Consider the following 18,245-nt stretch of genomic DNA (forward strand, 5'->3'; position numbering starts at 1 on the left):
TTCACTTAATAGAACTGTCAGACACTTTGATGTCAGGTGCCAGTCATCATCCTAAGGAATTAGGGATTATTTTATTTTGGGTAGGTAGGAGGTAATAGGGAGAACTTATTTGTGCCTTTCATGTGTTTCATTGGAAATGAGTCCTGCACTTGAGATCCACAGAAGAAAATAATTAGCATCACTCAGCTATCAAACAGTGTAATAAAGTATGCATAGCCTTGAGTTACTGAGAAGTGTGACTGGCTTAAATTTGTTTAGAATTTACCCTTCCTTTCCTTTGTCATTAAAGTAACACATCATTGAGAAATTTGGAAAGAATAACAAGGTATCATAAGCAAGGAAAATTATATGCTACCTTAAGTCATTCTACATGTTTAAGAAAAGACAACTTGAGGACTGAGTATCGTGCCTTATTCTTAGAATAACAGCGTTCTAGTGGCTGAGTTAGGAGGCCCAGTTTGAGGCCTGCCTAAGCTATATAGAATCGGGCCAACTGCCATTACAGAGTGAATCCTTGTCTTAAAAAAACAAAATGAAAAATCACAGAAATGAAAAAACACACACACACAAAATAACAAAACCAACTTTCAGACTTAATATATCCACCATTTTTTAACTTTGTTTTTGGTGTTGCTGGGAATTGAAAATATTATACATCTTAGACAAGCAGTCAGCCACCAAACTGCACTCCAGCGCAACAACACAGGGCTGTCCCTCTCCTTTTTTCTCTTTCTCTCTCTACTCTCCCTCTTCCCTCTCCTTTCTTCTTCCCTCTCTTTTTGAGACATGTATGTCTTAGGCCTTGAACTTACAACAGTTTTTTGCCCCACTCTCTTGAGTTGTGTGATTGCAGGCATGAGCCACACTATACGTAGATACTACAACACAATTGTTTTGTTTTGTTTTTTTTAAAGATTTATTCATTTATTCTATATAAGTACACTGTAGCTGTCTTTAGACACACAAGAAGAGGGCATCAGATCCCATTACAGATGGTTGTGAGCCACCATGTGGTTGCTGGGAATTGAACTCAGGACCTCTGGAAGAGCAGCCAGTGCTCTTAACTGCTGAGCCATCTCTCCAGCCCTACAACACAATTGTTAAGTGTTGCATAGTATTTTGTTGTATGGATTTACTAAAAATAGCTTGTTCTCTCTCATTTTGGTGCACCCAAATTATGTGCATGGTGCTAGGGATTAAACCTAGGGTTTCATGTGTTTTAGGCGAGACTGATCTACACATACAGATACAAATACTTTCTATCTTTATTTCAAATTTTCTATCTAGACAGTTTTCGCTGGGCAGTAGTGGCACACTCCTTTAATCCCAGCATTTGGGAGGCAGAGGCAGGGAAATCTGCCTCATTTACAAAAGTAAATTCCTGGACTGTCAAGGTTACACAGAGAGACCTCATTTCTAAAAACTAAAAAGAAAAGGAAAATTTTATGCTTGACTGAAAAAAACTTTTTTCTTTCTTTCTTTTTTTTTTTTTTTGAAAAAAATCAGTTGTATGTATTATTATTTAGTGTGAAGTACACGTATGCCAGAGTGAGTATGTTGGAGTCAGTTCTGTCTTTGTACCTTGGCTTGGGTGCCTACGATGGAACTCAGGTGGTCAGGCTTATTACACAGTAAGCACTGAAGTCCATTAAGCTAATGCTTCTCAACCTTCCTAATGCTGTGACCCTTTAATACAGTTTTTCATGTCGTAGTGAGCCCCAACCATATAAATTAGTTTTGCTACTTCATAAGTGTGATTTTGCTGCTATTAAGAATCATAATGGTTCAAGGTCTATGCAAGAGTAACCTGAAGGAGAAGCAGGACTCTCAGCGAGCACATAGTGGTCATGGATTACTCTCAAGAAAGATATATTCCAGGACAATCTATAAGCAGGGTTCCCAGTCTGCCTTGGGGGAATCAGAAAGGAGGCCAGAACCAAAGCCTTTTCCATAAAGCACTGAGACTGCATACCAGCCGACTCCCTCCCTCCCTCTCTCCCTCCCTCCTTTTTGACCCATTTTCCCTCTTCTACAGTACACTCAATAAAATAAAGTAAATAAATGAAAAAAAAAAAAGAATCCTAATGCAAAATGCAAGATCTTGGATATGTGACCTCTGAGAGACGATCCTAGGACCCCAGAGGGGTCGTGGAGCACAGGTTGACAACTGCACTAAGCCATCTCACTGGAGTAATGGGATTTATTTACAGATTACTTAGTAATTTATAGTCTACTATCAATGATTCTTCCTCTCTTTCTCTGACTCTTTATTATGACTTGGGCAAGTTTATTTCTTAAATCATATTTGAGGTATCTTAGAATAAATTACATGCTTTAAAATTTTCTTAATTACTTTTTATTTGTAGGATGAACTTTCTGATATTAGTCAGGGTGGATCTAAAGCTACCACTCCAGCTTCAACAGCAAATTCGGATGTGTCAGCAATTCCTCCTGATACTCCGTCAAAGGAAGATAATGAAGGACTTGTAAAAGGCACAGATACACCAAATAAGGCAGAGATAAGCAAACACATAGAAGTACAAGTTGCTCAAGAGACTAGGAATGTGTCTACAGGTCAGTACCTCCAAGTTCTTACTAGCAAAATATTCAGTCAACCCACATAATATGAGTATTAGAAAATGCATCTCTAGAGGTGTTACTGCTCTAAATATATAAATAGATCATCTCTTGTATACAATTTGTAAATAAAGAAGTAATGTTTACACAAAATTTTGGAGAAAGCCCCTTAGTTAGAGGCTAAAGAAAGCTTAATATGATGGGCTATTGTGTTCCGTCCCCTTATGTAGGTTTGTTTGCTTATGATAGGGTCTCATTATGTTGTAGCATTAAATTAAGCTCCTTATGCCTTAGCTGACTATCTGGGACTATAGGCATATCAACCATGGCAGTGCCACGCACATTCATTACTTTTTTAGATAGTATCACGTATCATAGGCTGGCCTCATGCTTACTAAGTGGCCACATGTGACCTTCAGCTCCTGAACCTCTTGCCTCTACTTCCCAACTTCCCATGAGCTGAGATTGCAGGCAGTACTTTATCCTGAGCAGTTAGCATCCCCCTTCAGCAGGGATGGAATCAATCCTGTGGTACATTGTACTGTGTGTCCCACAAATACAAATGAAAGCACAGGTCGTGGTTACTTACTAGTTCTGGACATTGGCTGTTAACTCAGTGTGAGACATTGTCTGACCTCATATTTCCTAGAACATAGCCTTGAGAGTTTCCAAAAATGTCCATTCAGTAGCTGCTTTAAGACCTTAAAAGAAGTTTTCATAAATACATGTAATATATATGCATTTATTTCATCATATTCTACCCTTAGATTCTGCCGAAAATGAAGAGAAATCAGAAGTTCAGGCAATCATTGAATCCACTCCCGAACTGGATATGGACAAAGACCTCAGTGGATATAAAGGTTCAAGGTACCGAAAATACCACATTCCATGATTATCTTTCTTTTTCTCATTCTCATTAACACTCTGATCATCTTTATGAGTAAACAAGATCAGTTTATGTTGTGCTAGAGAAATACTGTTAATGGAATTCAGGTTTTGTTAACCTTAGAATTTGCGCATTGCTTGTATTTTAAATTTCTGGAGGAAGTTCATGTGGCAGGATCAGGGATTGGGACATAAGGGCGGGTGGTTATCTTGTCTGTGTTGCTGCCACAGTAGCTATACTGCACCATGTAGATGAAGAAGAGAGGCTTCTTCTCTCAGAAGTCTCAAGCTAGACAGTTCAAGATCAAGGCCCTGGCTGGTTCATTTGTCCAGTGTGGGCTATTCTTTATTTCTAAGATAAATGCCTTCTTGCTGGACCGTTTGGAGGAGAGGGTATAGTATCCTTTCAGGGTAGAAGGCAGAAGAACAAACTCACTTATTGCTGTATGAGAAGTGTCTGTTCCAAAGGACCTTACCCTAGTCTCACAAGGGAGGAGCCCTTACCAACCTTTCACCCACATAGGACCCACCTACCATTTCATGGTCACCTGGCTCTGGAAGAGACGCAGTCACTCAGTAGGAGATGAGGAAGGAAGGAGCCAGAACTACCCCTGCAGCCTGAGGAAACCAAGAGGAGGGCGGAGGAAGTAAAAATATTCTATTTAGAAGTAGAATGATCTCATTACTAGGGAATTTAGTCTCATTTTATGTGGGAAGCTTGTTTAATGATAACTAGGCATTGTTTTAATCAAGGTAATCAAAATATATTGATTAGAATTGAGCTTTGAGTTTCCTTGGCAGATTTACCTTCAATGAATAATGGTTATAAGCAGGTGACATTTATTAATCCCTACTGAGTACTAAGTAGTCAGTAATGAAGTAATGGTAAAATACTTGGACCCCAGGATAAGCGTAACCTCTAGCAGAATAAGACTTACATGGGTTCAAATCTTGCTTCTCTATTCTTTTCTATTACAGCAAGGCTAGAGATTACATCTGGCGACATCCATCTTTTCATTCTCTAAATTTCGTTATATCTTAATTTTAGTTCAATTAGAATTTATTAGTGACATTAGTAGGCCTATAAAAGTATTCAAACTTAGCCATAAATTTTCTTTTGATGCTTTGTGTTTTCCTGGATTTGGTGAAATCTTAAGTCATTAAAATTGTTTCCTTTTTATAGTGTTCTATGCACTTACCACTAAAATTAACAGACACCAAATTTCCTCAGTGTAAGATCCTCAGTATGAGCAGACCCCAAATCTAGCCATCTTCAGAGCTCTGCCCTTGGCCTTCTAGTTCCCTTCTCATGTGGACTGCGGTGTGTACCTGGTTCTGCTGTTTCAGGTCTTCTCTACAAAAGAGCAGGACAACAGACAACAGGCTCTTTATTACACTCTGGGACGGGCTCTCTGGACTGTCCTAAAAGCAGAGTCCCAAGTACAACGGCTTTGAGTCTTTTAATCAGTTTTAGGAGAGGAACAAAGAGATCCAGGGAGCCCCCAAGACCTTCTTTGTAGTCCTGCAGTGAGATCACAGTTTAAATAGAGGGACAAGTGTGGTCTGGCCCACCATAGACTATCTGGGCTTCAGTTCCATCCTTTAAGGTGGTTAGACTTATGTGAAATCTCTTTCAGGAAAGCAAGTTGCCCCTCTGCTGATATCTCTTCCTTTTCCCAGCATGAGATTCCTGTGAAAATTCCTATTCCTCTGAGTCTGTTGTTTCAGTAGTCTGATAGTCAGGTTGGGAGACAGAGTGTCTCTTTAGAGTGTGCTCATTCTTGTCAAATTGGTTACACAGCCTGTCCCTGGAGGATCAGAAGTCCAAGGTCATCCTCAACCACATAGCAATTTTGGGGACAACCTAAGTGACATGAAACCCTGTCTTTAAAATAAAATAACAAAAGATCCTGGATTCTGAAACAAGATCACCCTAGTTTCAGTTCTTCCTTTTTCACCTAATTGCTGAATGATTCTTGTCAAGTTCCTTAAGCTCTTCAGTGTCCATATTTCTAAAACTGGGCATCTGCTTTGTGGGGTAGCTGTGTATGCTACAGACCAGGTAGCTGCCAGGACTTCACAGAAGAAGCATAATTCTCTGTACTCTCTGTGGAAAATCCTTGGAAAACCACTGAGAAATCATTATTGATATTTTATAGTAAATGGAAATTGTTAAGTAAGAAATTACTATGCTACATAATTATTTCATTAAAATATAGTGTCAGAAAGTCTTTGTAAATTGTTGATTTGCTTTTATTGTTTTTGTTGCCTAGCACACCCACCAAAGGCATAGAGAACAAAGCTTTCGATCGAAATACAGAGTCTCTCTTTGAAGAACTGTCTTCAGCTGGCTCAGGCCTTATTGGAGATGTGGATGAAGGAGCAGATTTACTAGGTATGACAGCTCCTCCAGAGAAGTACTATGCTGTTTAAAAATAGATCTCATTAATGACTTGATTGACAAATCATTTAAAATGTCCCCAACTGCCTGATGGTACAAGGTTATTATACTTTAGGAATTACTTAGAACATATTATTTGATATCATAAAGGTTTTAATGAAAAGTATATATATGGAAATATCAAAAATGAATTTATATTTAAATTTATATTTTTAGTTCAGTTTATTGAATTGCTATATTCTAAGAATAGATATTACACATAAGGAACACAGTGCAGGGTGTGTGTGTGTGTGTGTGTGTGTGTGTGTGTGTGTGTGTGTGTGTGCGCCCAAGTCCATGATTGGTAGGCAGATAGGTTACTGGCTTATATAAATCTCATTGGTTTGTGTTGACCTTAATTAATTAAGCAATAACACTTAAAATTTATAATTTACCTCTGTGGAAAATATAGACATTTTAAAGTTTGTGTTGAATTGGGGTTATATTCCAATTTTTAGCCACTGCTGCTGTATTGTTCCCTTCTCCAAGAAACAAAAACACACAAAGCAAAATTTGTGTCATTGAGCACATACCAAGCCTGGGGTGGAGGTGGAGAACTGGGTTTAACTGTATTCAACTCTTTCTGGGTGATCTTCAGCAAACTGATCAGCCCTTTTGTCTGTCATGTCATTTTATTGCATTTAAAAGAAGTGGTTCGCCTCTCTTCCAGGGTCTGCTAGATAGGTTAGTGGAGTAAAGCAGCTAGCCTCTTCTGTGTATCAGTCAGGTTTGACTGAAACAGCCTTCCTTTGCTGGGTGTGGTGGTGCACCCTTGCCTTTAATTTGTGCCCTTGGGAGGCGGAGGCAGACAGGTCTTTGTGAAGCTAACTGGTCTACAGAGTCAGCCAGGACAGCCAGAGCTGCTATACAGAAACCCTGTCTCAAAACACAAACGAACAAATAAACAAGAAGAAAAAGAGAGAAAAGAAAAAAAGAAAGAAAAACAGGAAAAAACCCTGGCCTCCTCTACATCTTATTTGTTTACTTGCTGTCTCTGATGGCTTGTACTTAACATTACTGGAGTCAGATAGTTTCTAAAAAATATGATATGGTACGCAAAAATGTAAAATAATCAACACTGGCCCCATAAATTAAAATTTTCCAAGCTGTTCTCTTAAGGTTGCTTTCAGTAGGAATTCTGTGATTCTAGTTCATGGGAATTAGTTTTCACACCTTCCTTGTAGTTGAAGTCAGTGTAGAAATTGAAAGCTATAGACTCTTCAGCAACAATGCTAAAGGTTCCTTTACTGTCATTATCCTCAATGACTGCACTGTTCTCAAAAATCTATGCTTCTTGGTATCATTAATATGCTACAGAGTGAATTGATTACATTAACTTATGGTACATTTATTGATTGCCAATTATGTGCTTGACATTGTGAAGATTTTGTTTTCATTTTAAATTATAAGTTTAGCCAGGCTTTAGTAGCACATACTTCTAATTCCAGCCCTCAGAGTGTAGAGAGAGTTGAAGTGTGAAAGGTCAGCCTGGCACCATAGAAGACCCTCCTTCAGAAAGTTAGAAGCAGAGTGATAGTGTCTGCCTTTAATCTTGACACCCGGGAGGCAGAAGTAGGGGGATCTCTGTGAGTTGAAGGTCAGCCTGCATGACGTAGTTCTAGACTAGCAGAGGTCTATAGAGCCCCAGTGTGCAGCAGTCTACACAACTTCCACAGGATCGAATACCCTCTTCTGGCCCCATGGGCATTAACCGCACACAGACATGCATGCATGCAGAATACCTGAACGATAATAATGGTGATGATGATACCTAAACCATGCCTCCCCACATAAAAGTCCTGTTAAACGTATACCTAGTAACTGAGATTCAACTGTTTATAGTTAAACATGGACTCCCACCTTTAAAATCTTAGGAAAACTTTAGATGAATTAAATGAATTCGTTTTCCGAGGAAGACTCAGAAAGAATAGTTCTTGAGGAAACTTTATATTTAAGCTTATACCTTTGTTTTCAGTCTCACTCGGGAAAGCTCTTTGAAAGTTTGGCTGATTGGGGTGGCAAGATGGCTCAGTGAGCAGAGACACTCAGCACCAAGCTTGCCGACTTGAGTTTAATTTCAGGACTCATATGATGGAAGGAGAGAATGGACTTCTGCAAGGTGTCATCTGGCTTCGCTGGCACACCATGGCATGCACTTGTGCACACACACAATAAAAATGTAATAAAAAGTTGATTGACTTAGAAAACTTGACTCCCCAGCAAATTTAAGGATGAATTCAAAATATGCTAGGAAGTATTTAAAATTTATTTTAAAAATTCATATTGAAATTTATACATAATAAAATTCACTGTATTTTGAGTACAAGCCTTTTTTATAATCTCCTAAAACCTTTTATTTTTGAAAGTTTCATGTGTATATATATATATATATATATATATATATATATATGAAATATTTTGACAACATCCACTTCATTGCCCTTCCTCGTGTCCCCTCTCCTTTCAACTGAAACCCTTCTTTCTAAGAAGCTACTCTTTCAGTGTCCATGTCTTGCGAGTTTCTTGTCTGAGCATGGGCTACTTTTCAGTAGGTATACTGCTGACAAAAAAAATGATTCCTGTTCCCAGCAACCATTACCAGCTAATAGTCCTGGGGTACAGTCTCCTGCCTGTGCTCTCTCCATGAGGAAACACTGCCTATGGTTATGAAGGTCTTAGGCAACCACAGCTGTAGTGAGTTCATGAGTGAAATGGCGAGGCGAGGTGAGGTGAAGCGAGGCCAGGAAGCATCTCTTTGCAGCAGATCACCTTGTCCTCCAGCTCTTACCTTCTTGCCATCCTCTTCCTCCTTGTTCCCAGCATTGGGGGGGGGGTGATAGAGATGTTCCAGTTAGGGCTGAACACTCCACCATTGCTTACTATAACTCTGACAGTTAGGATCCTTCCCCCCTGCACTCTTAGATAGAGACTTCCCTTTTTAAGATCCAGTGAACTCTGAGCCAGGACACAGTCTTCCTTCTGGAAGTCGCCTTTGTCAAGTATTAATTTGAGGCTCTAATCCATCATTGCAAGGAGGTCACAGTGGCAAGAGCTTGAGGCCACTAGCTGTATTTCATCCACACTCAGTAAACAGGAGATAAATGCATGCTCACCGAGCACAACATCTTAAGTTTTGACTTAAAATTATCAAACAGCCACCAGAATCACTTATCACTGTGTCCTTCCTGCTGCCTTGGATGAAGTACCCAGCAGGATAATTGGTATAACGTTTTTTATAGTAAAGTGAGTGAATGAGAGCCAGGGTTGGAGTTCAGTCAGTAGAGGGCTTCTGCTTCAGGGCACACAAGAAGCCCTGGGCTCAGTCCCTGCACTACTAAACCAGTCGTAGTAGCACACATAATCCCAGCACTTGGGAGGTAAAGACTGGAGGATCAAAGTTGGTTTGTCTTAGGATACATGAAATCCCACCTAAGAACATGGTTAAATGGCGTGTGTGCAGTCCAAGGATGCTAATACAGCTCACACAGCAGGGTGTATCTGTGTGAGCCACAAGTCTCTAATTCTTCCGTCTGGGTCAGTGAGCAAGTGCATATCTGCATCTTTATTTTTTTTTTTTTAAAGTATAACTTCAGTTTTATTTTTCCATGGTATTTTTTTTCTGCCTTCATGAAATCACCTCTTTACATGGGATTTGGTGGAGGTCATGGTGCAGCGCCAGCAGGTCTGAATTGTGGTGGGGGTGTTCGGTCCTTCCGGGCCTCACGAGATGGATTCCTGACGACCATGCTATGAATGGCACAGCTCACTCAATAGTGCAGCTTGACATAGAGCTTGGGAAGCACTTAAGCGTCAAAGACGCTTGCTTCAGATATGTCCCTGACTGCAGTGGCTTCTACAATGTTCCGAATGACAAACTTCTTTTTTTTTTTTTTTTTTTGGTTCTTTTTTGGTTCTTTTTTTCGGAGCTGGGGACCGAACCCAGGGCCTTGCGCTTCCTAGGTAAGCGCTCTACCACTGAGCTAAATCCCCAGCCCCATGACAAACTTCTTAATGGCCTTATCCTAGGGCATGCACCGGGTGCAGTTCATGCAGCGAATTGGCTGCACATGGCCGCGGCCCTTTTTGGCACAACCGTTGTTTCTCCTTTTTTTGGTCATATTGGAGCCAAGACTCAAAAGCTGCGTCTTTATATCATACTCATTTTGCTAGGTTTTGCTTTCAAGTTTTTGTTTTAGAATGAAGTTTCCTTTCATCACTGTACATATGTTCATCATGCAGATAACCCTTCTTAGCATTTTAATAATTGAACAAGACGATCTCAATCATTTTCCTTCCCCTTTTTGTTTTGTTTAGCTTTTGGTTTTTGTTTTTTAAAAAATATTTATTATGTATATATCATATTGCTTTCTGCCTGCATGTATGCCTGTAGGCCAGAAGAGGGCACTAGGTCTGATTACAGATGGTTGTGAGCCACCATGTGGTTGCTGGGAATTGAACTCAGAACTTCTGAAAGAGCAGACAGTGCTCTGAGCCATCTCTCCAGCCCTGTATTTTTGTTTTTGAGACAGGGTTTCTCTGTGTATCCCTGGCTGTCCTAGAACTCACTCTATAAACCAGGCTGGCCTTGAACTCAGAGATGCATGCCTCTGCTGGAATTAAAGGCATATGCCATCACCACTTGGCTTTGTTTTCCTTTCTTTTTATTCTTATTCTAACTTTGTTATTTTGGATGAACCTTTTTAAAATTAACTGCTCTCTATTACTTGGAAATCATACACTTGGTTATCCATCTTCCTTCTCTTTATTCATTTGGAGTTTTCAACCTCACTGTCTTTTACTAAGAGCATCCCTCCACCCCAAACCCGGCTGTCTTTAGATATTGGAATCCCTTAGCTTCAGCCTCTGACTGCTGGGGCTGCAGGTGTGCATCGCCCTGCCTAGCTGTAGGTCTTTTCCTTTTCTCTATTTAGATTTATTCATTTTATACGTGCGAGTACACTATTATCTTCAGAAAGAGGGCATCAGATCCCATTACAGATGGTTGCAAGCCCCCATGTGGGTGCTGGGGATCTAATTCAGCAGTTAAGAGCTGAGCAATCTTCCCAGCACAGATTCCTTCCTTTTTGCTTTTATTTTATTTTTATTTAAAGTAAAACAAGGCAGGTTTATTGGGAAGCTGTTCACAGGTGAGTTCAATGGCTCCAAGAACGGGCCAGAGAAGTCACCATGGAGGTTGGGAGTCAGGGAGTACATGCAGAGAGAGAAGAGGTGGAAAAGAGAGAGCAGAGAGAGTCATTTCTTCCTTTTTTTTTTTTTTTTTAAAGATTTATTTATTTATTATATATAAGTACACTGTAGCTGTCTTCAGATACACCAGAAGAGGGCATCGGATCTCTTTACAGATGGTTGTGAGCCACCATGTGGTTGCTGGGAATTGAACTCATAACCTCTGGAAGAGCAGTCGGGTGCTCTTAACCGCTGAGCCATCTCTCCAGCCCCATTTCTTCCTTTTTAAAAGTAGAAACTATTTTCTGCAAATCCAGAAGCTGCCTGTTACTCACCGTCCTCCAGTTCTTGTCCTCTTTTCTATTTCTGTATGAGACATACCTGTTGTGTGCTACAAACTGTTCTAGATAATTGTCACAGCAGAGCAGCAAACAGACTTCTGCAGTCTCCTCCACACCTGCCATGTTTATAGTCTCCGATTTGCTGTGCCCCAGGGTTTCTTCTGTTATGTCACATGACATCTAAAAGCTGTTGACTTAAACCATCCTTGTTGGGTTTCCGTACGTTCAGACTTGATTCCATCCATCTTTGCCTTTGGTGCACTTCCTCTGCTCTTCTTTCACGTGTCCGTAGGTTTGCTTGGGGTGGTTTTTTGTGGGGAGGGGGGAAGTGGTGGTGAAATGATGTATTTACTCTTGTTTGTAGCTTTTTTGAGATATTACATGCATATGCATATAAATTAATTTTATGTTCATTGGTGTCTTGTTTGCATGTATGTCTCTGTGTGAGGGCTCCATCCCAGATCAGTCCGGGCCTCTAGACTTTTATTTCTAAACTGACCGCCCCTTAGATGTGATAAGTCACCTGGGGAGGGGGCAGAGAAAGAAAGAGCGTGCATGCAGAGTTCAGACATCCCTGCATATATTTGCCTGCATCTGATATGCAGTTTATTTAATCACCTCCATTGCCTGCTCCCTCCCTGAGACTCTCCATCTTGTAATACTTCTATCTCAGTGAGTGAACATCTTTGGCGTCATTGAACTGTCCACCTTAGACCTAACCTTTCCCTCACAGCCAGTCTCAGGTCCTGTTTGTCCTACCTCCTAAATATTTGCATATATTCATCTTTCTTGCCTCTGCTTAATTGACACATCCTCCAACATTTTTTCTTTGATTCCCCAATTAAAGCATAATCGTCCTTGAAGTGTGTGCCCAGAGCAGTGACTTTCATAATGCTATTTCTCGTGCTTCCCTGTTCTCTATGTACCACTCTCCCTGGATAGACTTGAAGTTCACTGTGTCCCTTCTCGCTGCTGTTGGACATTTAGCACAGAACAACATTTAAGTGAACGAGTGGGATTGTGAAATAAATAGTCCTAACAGTTTTGCTTCACTTGAAAATCTGTGATTTACCTTTTGAATAGAATTCTTTAACAGAAAGATTTTTAAAGAGTGTGCACCTTTATAGGAATGTATACTTGCAGGTAAATGACACAAGCATTCTCACGGAATTGCAGATAACTCAGATGTCATATGCGTATGTCCTTCTATGGACCTAACTTAGCAATTTTAAGTAAAAACTGCAGAATAGGGTATTTTTATTGGTTTTTGCTTATTTTTTTATAGACAAAAATGTATGTATACTTTATTTAGACTTTAAATCTTGAATAGAGATAAGTCACTTCAAGTCGTATTTTTCTTATTATTACTTTTACTGGTACATTTCAAAATAATAATTTTGGATAATCTTGCTTATACACTGCATTTTAAGAGAATTCTTCATTGAGTGTGTATAAGTTTAACTTTTGTGATTATAAGATATGTTCTCAGGAATACCCAATTTTCCCTTTATAATATTTATACTTTTATATATAGTTGATGTTTTTCTATATTGATTCAATTTTTTAGTCAGATCTTTCTCATTTTAAAGTAAATTGGTTTAATTCTTGCTTTCTGAAAACAATCTAATTGAGTTTCTTGTTCATTTTTCTCTTGGGCTGCTAACCCAGGGGAATATTCTGGTGTGTATGTCTTTAAATACTTTCCTGTCACTGCTTCTCAAGCTAGGTGCTCTTGGCTGCTGCTCTCATTTGATGCTCTCTCACCAGTTTTGGTTTTTTGGTTTTTGTTTCCTGCCTGACTATTTTTCTTTGCATATATTTTTAGCTTTTATGCTGCTCTAAATGTTTCAGAGTTTCTTACAGTTGTTACATAAGCATTTTGAGTGAGCCTGAACTCCATTTCATCTGTCTCTGCACCTTTACTAAAGAGTTAGCACTAGTGTTAAGGAAAATATCTTGGCACCATTTGGAGACAGAATTTGAAAGCTTTCAGGTTCACCACCCAACTTTGTGGTGAATACAAGATGATTGAATGTGCTGTTTGTGATGCTTGAGAATATTTGAAAAATTGTAATACAGAATCCATATGTCAGCATTAAACTTTTTTAACATTCCCAATTGGTTTTGTTTTAAATAATTTAAAAATTATTAAGAATATTAACCTTATAATTTTCCTTTTTTCTTTTTTTTTTTTTTTTTTTTTTTTTTTTTTTGGCTTTTCAGGACAGGTTGTGTAGCCCTAGCTGTCCTGGAACTCACTGTAGACCAGCATGCCCTCACACTTAGAGATCTGCCTGCCTCTGTCTCTTGAGTGGGATTAAAGGTGTGCACCGCCAGTGCCCAACATAATATTAACTTTAGAATAGTCATTTTGTTTGCCTGAATCAGAGCTATTGCTTCTCCTGATTGTGTCATCTGAGTTAGTAGGGAGTCCTTGGTTTTGTTCTGCTGCGGATGTTTGCTTTTGGTTTTGGGTTTTTTCTTTCTTTTCGGGTTTTCTTTTTTGCAGGGGGGGGGGCATGTTTTGTCTCCACTATTCTCCACAAACTGTTTTTTTCTTCCGTCTTTTATGAAAAGCAAATGGCTTATTTTTTTAAAAGATTGTTGGATCTTACATTAGAAACATATATCTTATACTATTGATTAAACATTAGCACACTTTATAAAATGACAACTAAAAATTATTATTTTATGTGTGGCATTTTGTAGTGTTGCCTTGGAGTTTTCATTGTAATTAAATTCAATTTATTGTGAGGGAGAATTGGTGAAGCGTTTTAAGTGTATCAGAGAGCATCCTTGTGAGGGAAGGAGATCATCTTTAGCTCTGCCTTTTGCATATCATAATGCATTGAGTCATAACATTGTGAGTCCAGATGTTTTTCTATCATGCATAGAGCTTTAGAGATTAATAATATGTTTTCATGCTGTTTCTTACATAAAACATTTCTTGTTCTTTGTTTTGCTTTACATGGAATGCATGGGCTTTAAGACCATAGTTTCTTTGGTAAGGTTTCATCTGCATTGGGGTCTGTCTTCAGCCTTACATCTGCTTGTCTTCTGTTAGTCTTCTAGATAAGTGTTAGGCGAAGCCTACAATAGCACCTATGATTTAGGAATAATTATGAGCCTTATCAATGTTCATTTTTCCCTAAATAATAATACTTCTTAAGACTATTTGGCAGAAAAGTCTTGATCCTCCTGAAATGCTATCTACGAAAAACAAAATGTCTGTAAAGAATTGGCCAAGAAGAGCTGGGGATCATGGCTTGCATTTGCAGCACCAGCTGTTGGGAAGTTGAGGAAAGAAGAGCATTGAGCAGAGGAAACCAAGACAGTCTGAGCAGTGTAGCAGAGCAAGCAAGATCCACCTAGAAAGCACACAGCAGCAAAGAGATTTAGCTAATAAAACCCTCAGCTGTGGTCTGGGATGACTAGTTACTTATAATCAATCCGTTCAGTAAATACATCAAATGAAGTAGACTAAATAATTTTAAAGAAAAACCAAAAATAATAAATCTTAGAGGACCATAGCTTATTTGTAATCTTTGATAAATTTCTTTTCAAAGTTTCTATCATTTTCTTGTGATAGGAATGGGCCGTGAAGTGGAGAATCTCATACTAGAGAACACGCAGCTGCTGGAAACCAAGTAAGTATGAAAGCTCACATGGACTCACGGATTGCCTCTGTCCCTGTCAGCACTTTCCACTGATTTGACACGGCACTGCGCTGTCTCCCTACTCCCCTTTTGTTCTCTTCCTGGCACCTGTGCGCACACAGACACGTGGGGCTTCATGCCGATGGGTTTTATCACTCTGGTATTTCTGTAAAAATGTAGTTTTTCTTTCTTTTCCACCACACAGGTATCAATATTCTGGATGTATCATGCACCTCTTTTTTCCTCTAAGATGTGCCATTTTCTTATTTTCTTAGCTTTGGGTTTTTTACATTTTTACCTGAATGTTTTGGCTTCTACCCTGCCAATCTGTAGAGCCCACCTTCATAGTTTTATATTTTAATATTTATATTTAAGTTTTATGTCTTAAGGCCCTCAAATAGCATGTTGGGGTAGTATTTAAGAGGACAGGTCCTTTGTCATATGAAGGTACCATGTAAGGACCACTTGTCCGTTTGCTGTAATTTGGAACAACCGTGCCTATCCACAGCACAGCACACCTGTAGATGAGCTCAGACGCAACGTACTGGAATGTACTGCATCTCATACTGTTTCTTCTCAGCTCATTTCTAATTTAAACTACATTTTCAGGAGTTATTAACGGCAGCAACAAAGAGAATTTGACTGTATTATTGAGTAATACAGTACTAGTAGCCTTAGAAAGCTGGGTTTTGTTTTGTTTGTTTTTATTTTTCAACACTGGATTATTCTGTGTCTGGCTGTCCCGGAACTTACTTTGTGGACCAGGCTAGCCTCAAACTCAGTGATAGACCTGCATCTGCCTCCCAAGTGCTAGAATTAAAGGTGTGTGCCACTGCAGCCTGACCTGAAAGCAGGTTTTTTGTTTTTTTTTTTGGAGCTGGGGACCGAACCCAGGGCCTTGCGCTTCCTAGGCAAGCGCTCTACCACTGAGCTAAATCCCCAACCCAGAAAGCAGGTTTTTAAGTTTAATTCTTCTTAATGCTGATTTTATTTATTGGTGGTATGTCTTGTATCATTAGGTTGGCAAGTATGAAGAGCAAACATTAAACTCTGACTTTATGGCCTTTGTCTGTGAGAACATTAGGAAGAATGTATTGTAGTGCACAGTTCAGTTTTAGGATTTGGAAGGGCGTTTGTAATGATGCACTTGAAATATGTGTTTTTTAGAAATGCTTTGAATGTAGTGAAGAATGACTTAATAGCAAAAGTGGATGAGCTGACCTGTGAGAAGGATGTGCTTCAGGGAGAGCTGGAAGCTGTGAAACAAGCCAAGCTGAAGCTAGAGGAAAAGAACAGAGAACTGGAGGAGGAGCTCAGGAAGTAAGTCTCAACAGTGTTGGAAGCCAGGCTGTCCAGCCTGACAGATACTACAGCATGAGGCTGCCATCCTCATGTATGGGACTGTGGTCATAGCCGCTCTGCAACACACGCCCGCTCTGAACTAAACACCTTGCCAGGGTGCCACGAATAACCTGAGACTGAGACCTTCAGCACACTCCAACCAGGAAGGGTCCTGAAGAGCGTAAAGGGTCTGCCACGAGCTGGCTTCTCTGTTTACCACTCTCTTAACCAAAAGGTCCTGTTTTATGTTTTGTTGTTTTCTTTTTCTTTCTCCTATCCATCTTGGTGTCAAAAGTTATAACTGGGCTGGAGAGATGCCTCAGCAGTTAAGAGTACTTCCTTGCTTACTCTTCCAGAGGACCAGAGATTACCCACAGTAGGCAGTTTTCTCAATTGCCTATAACTCCAGCTTCAGGGGATCTATACCACCCTTTTTGACCTGCTCACACACAGATATACACAAATCTTTAAAACACAAACAAAAAAAACCTTAAAATCTTAAATTTAAAAAAATTATTTTTCTCCATCTAGCTTGCTTTTGTTGTTGCTTCTGATCTTGAGACAGTCTTATATGACATAGACTGGCTTCTAATTCACTGTGTGTAGCAGAGGATAGCTCTGAACACCTATCCTCTGTCTTCAGCCTCTCGAGAAGTGATAACATTTTTCCAAGTTGAAGGCAGCTGTTTGCTACCCTTTGGACAAAAGAAAAGTAATCTTTTAGTGGCAAATAAAACTGTTTGCCTATTCTTTCATTATTTTTGAAGATGAGTTCAATTGTAATAATATTGTTTTGGGGTTTTTTTTTTTTTTGTTTTTTTTTCCACTAGAGCTCGTGCAGAAGCTGAAGATGCAAGGCAAAAAGCAAAAGATGATGATGATGTAAGTTTATGGTTGGAAACAGCTTTTTGATATTTTGGGAGTACCTTACTAATATTTAATATTTATATAAACAAATTATAAATATATTACTTTAAATGAAATATAGTTATATATAAAGATATAAAATAATAGATGGATAGATAGGTAGATAGATGGATAGATGCCTTTAAAAGAAGACAAGTTTCTGGATCATGAGTAAGCTGGCCCATGCTTCCATATGGTATCCACATGCTGTATTTTCTAGTGCTACATGCTCACTTTTTCTCAGTAGTTGAGTGCTCTGACGTGTGTTAGCATGCTATTGTATTTGACTTTTATAAGATAAGGTTTTGTTAGGTAGCCCAGACAGGCCACATACACATTAATTAACTAATTAATTAATTTTATGGGTTTCATCTGCCTGTTTGTGTGCCACATGTATGCCTGGTTATTTATTAATAAAACAATTAATAAATTATTTAGATGGGCTTGCAAGATGGCTCAGCATGTAAAGGTGCCATTTTACCAAGCCTGATGACCCGAGTTCATTCCCCAGGACCACACAGTAGAAAGAGAGAACATTTTCCCACAAGTTATCTTTTGGCCTCCGCATGTGTGTTTTGAAATGCATGCATCCAGACACATACATAAATATATATCACACACAAAACACATAGACAAGCTAAGTAATAAATGTAAGTTTAGAAAAGCCTAGAATACTGCCAAATATATCCCCCACCCCAGAGGAAGTCATGACCCTTTATCATTTATTTAAGTAAAAAAATAATTCCATCATGTAAATATGCACACATTGTTCTTTCGTTGTTGTTGTTTTGTTTTTTGGTTTTTTCCCATTGTTGTAATTATCATGAACAGTCACCTTTCCTCAGACTACAATCAGTCACCTCAATCAAAGCGTCTCACTTGAGTGGTTGTCTAAATTGCCAGTGGATAAAG

At 39.1% G+C, this 18,245-nt stretch overlaps 1 protein-coding gene across 17 annotated transcripts in view; it reads left to right on the forward strand.

Moving 5' to 3' along the window:
• Spag9 (sperm associated antigen 9) overlaps positions 1–18,245 on the forward strand; it is a 128,270-nt gene that overhangs the window by 69,140 nt on the left and 40,885 nt on the right. For 9 of the 17 annotated variants that reach the window (XM_087573132.1, XM_087573135.1, XM_087573137.1 and 6 more), the window contains 6 exon segments: positions 2,367–2,574; positions 3,345–3,444; positions 5,736–5,857; positions 15,020–15,077; positions 16,254–16,406; positions 17,258–17,309. In XM_087573132.1, the coding sequence (XP_087429258.1) occupies positions 2,367–2,574; positions 3,345–3,444; positions 5,736–5,857; positions 15,020–15,077; positions 16,254–16,406; positions 17,258–17,309 (693 nt within the window). 17 annotated transcript variants of the gene reach the window in all.

This window comes from Rattus norvegicus, chromosome 10, assembly GCF_021556685.1.
Source record: "Rattus norvegicus strain SHRSP/BbbUtx chromosome 10, alternate assembly SHRSP_T2T, whole genome shotgun sequence".
NCBI classification, from domain to species: domain Eukaryota; kingdom Metazoa; phylum Chordata; class Mammalia; order Rodentia; family Muridae; genus Rattus; species Rattus norvegicus.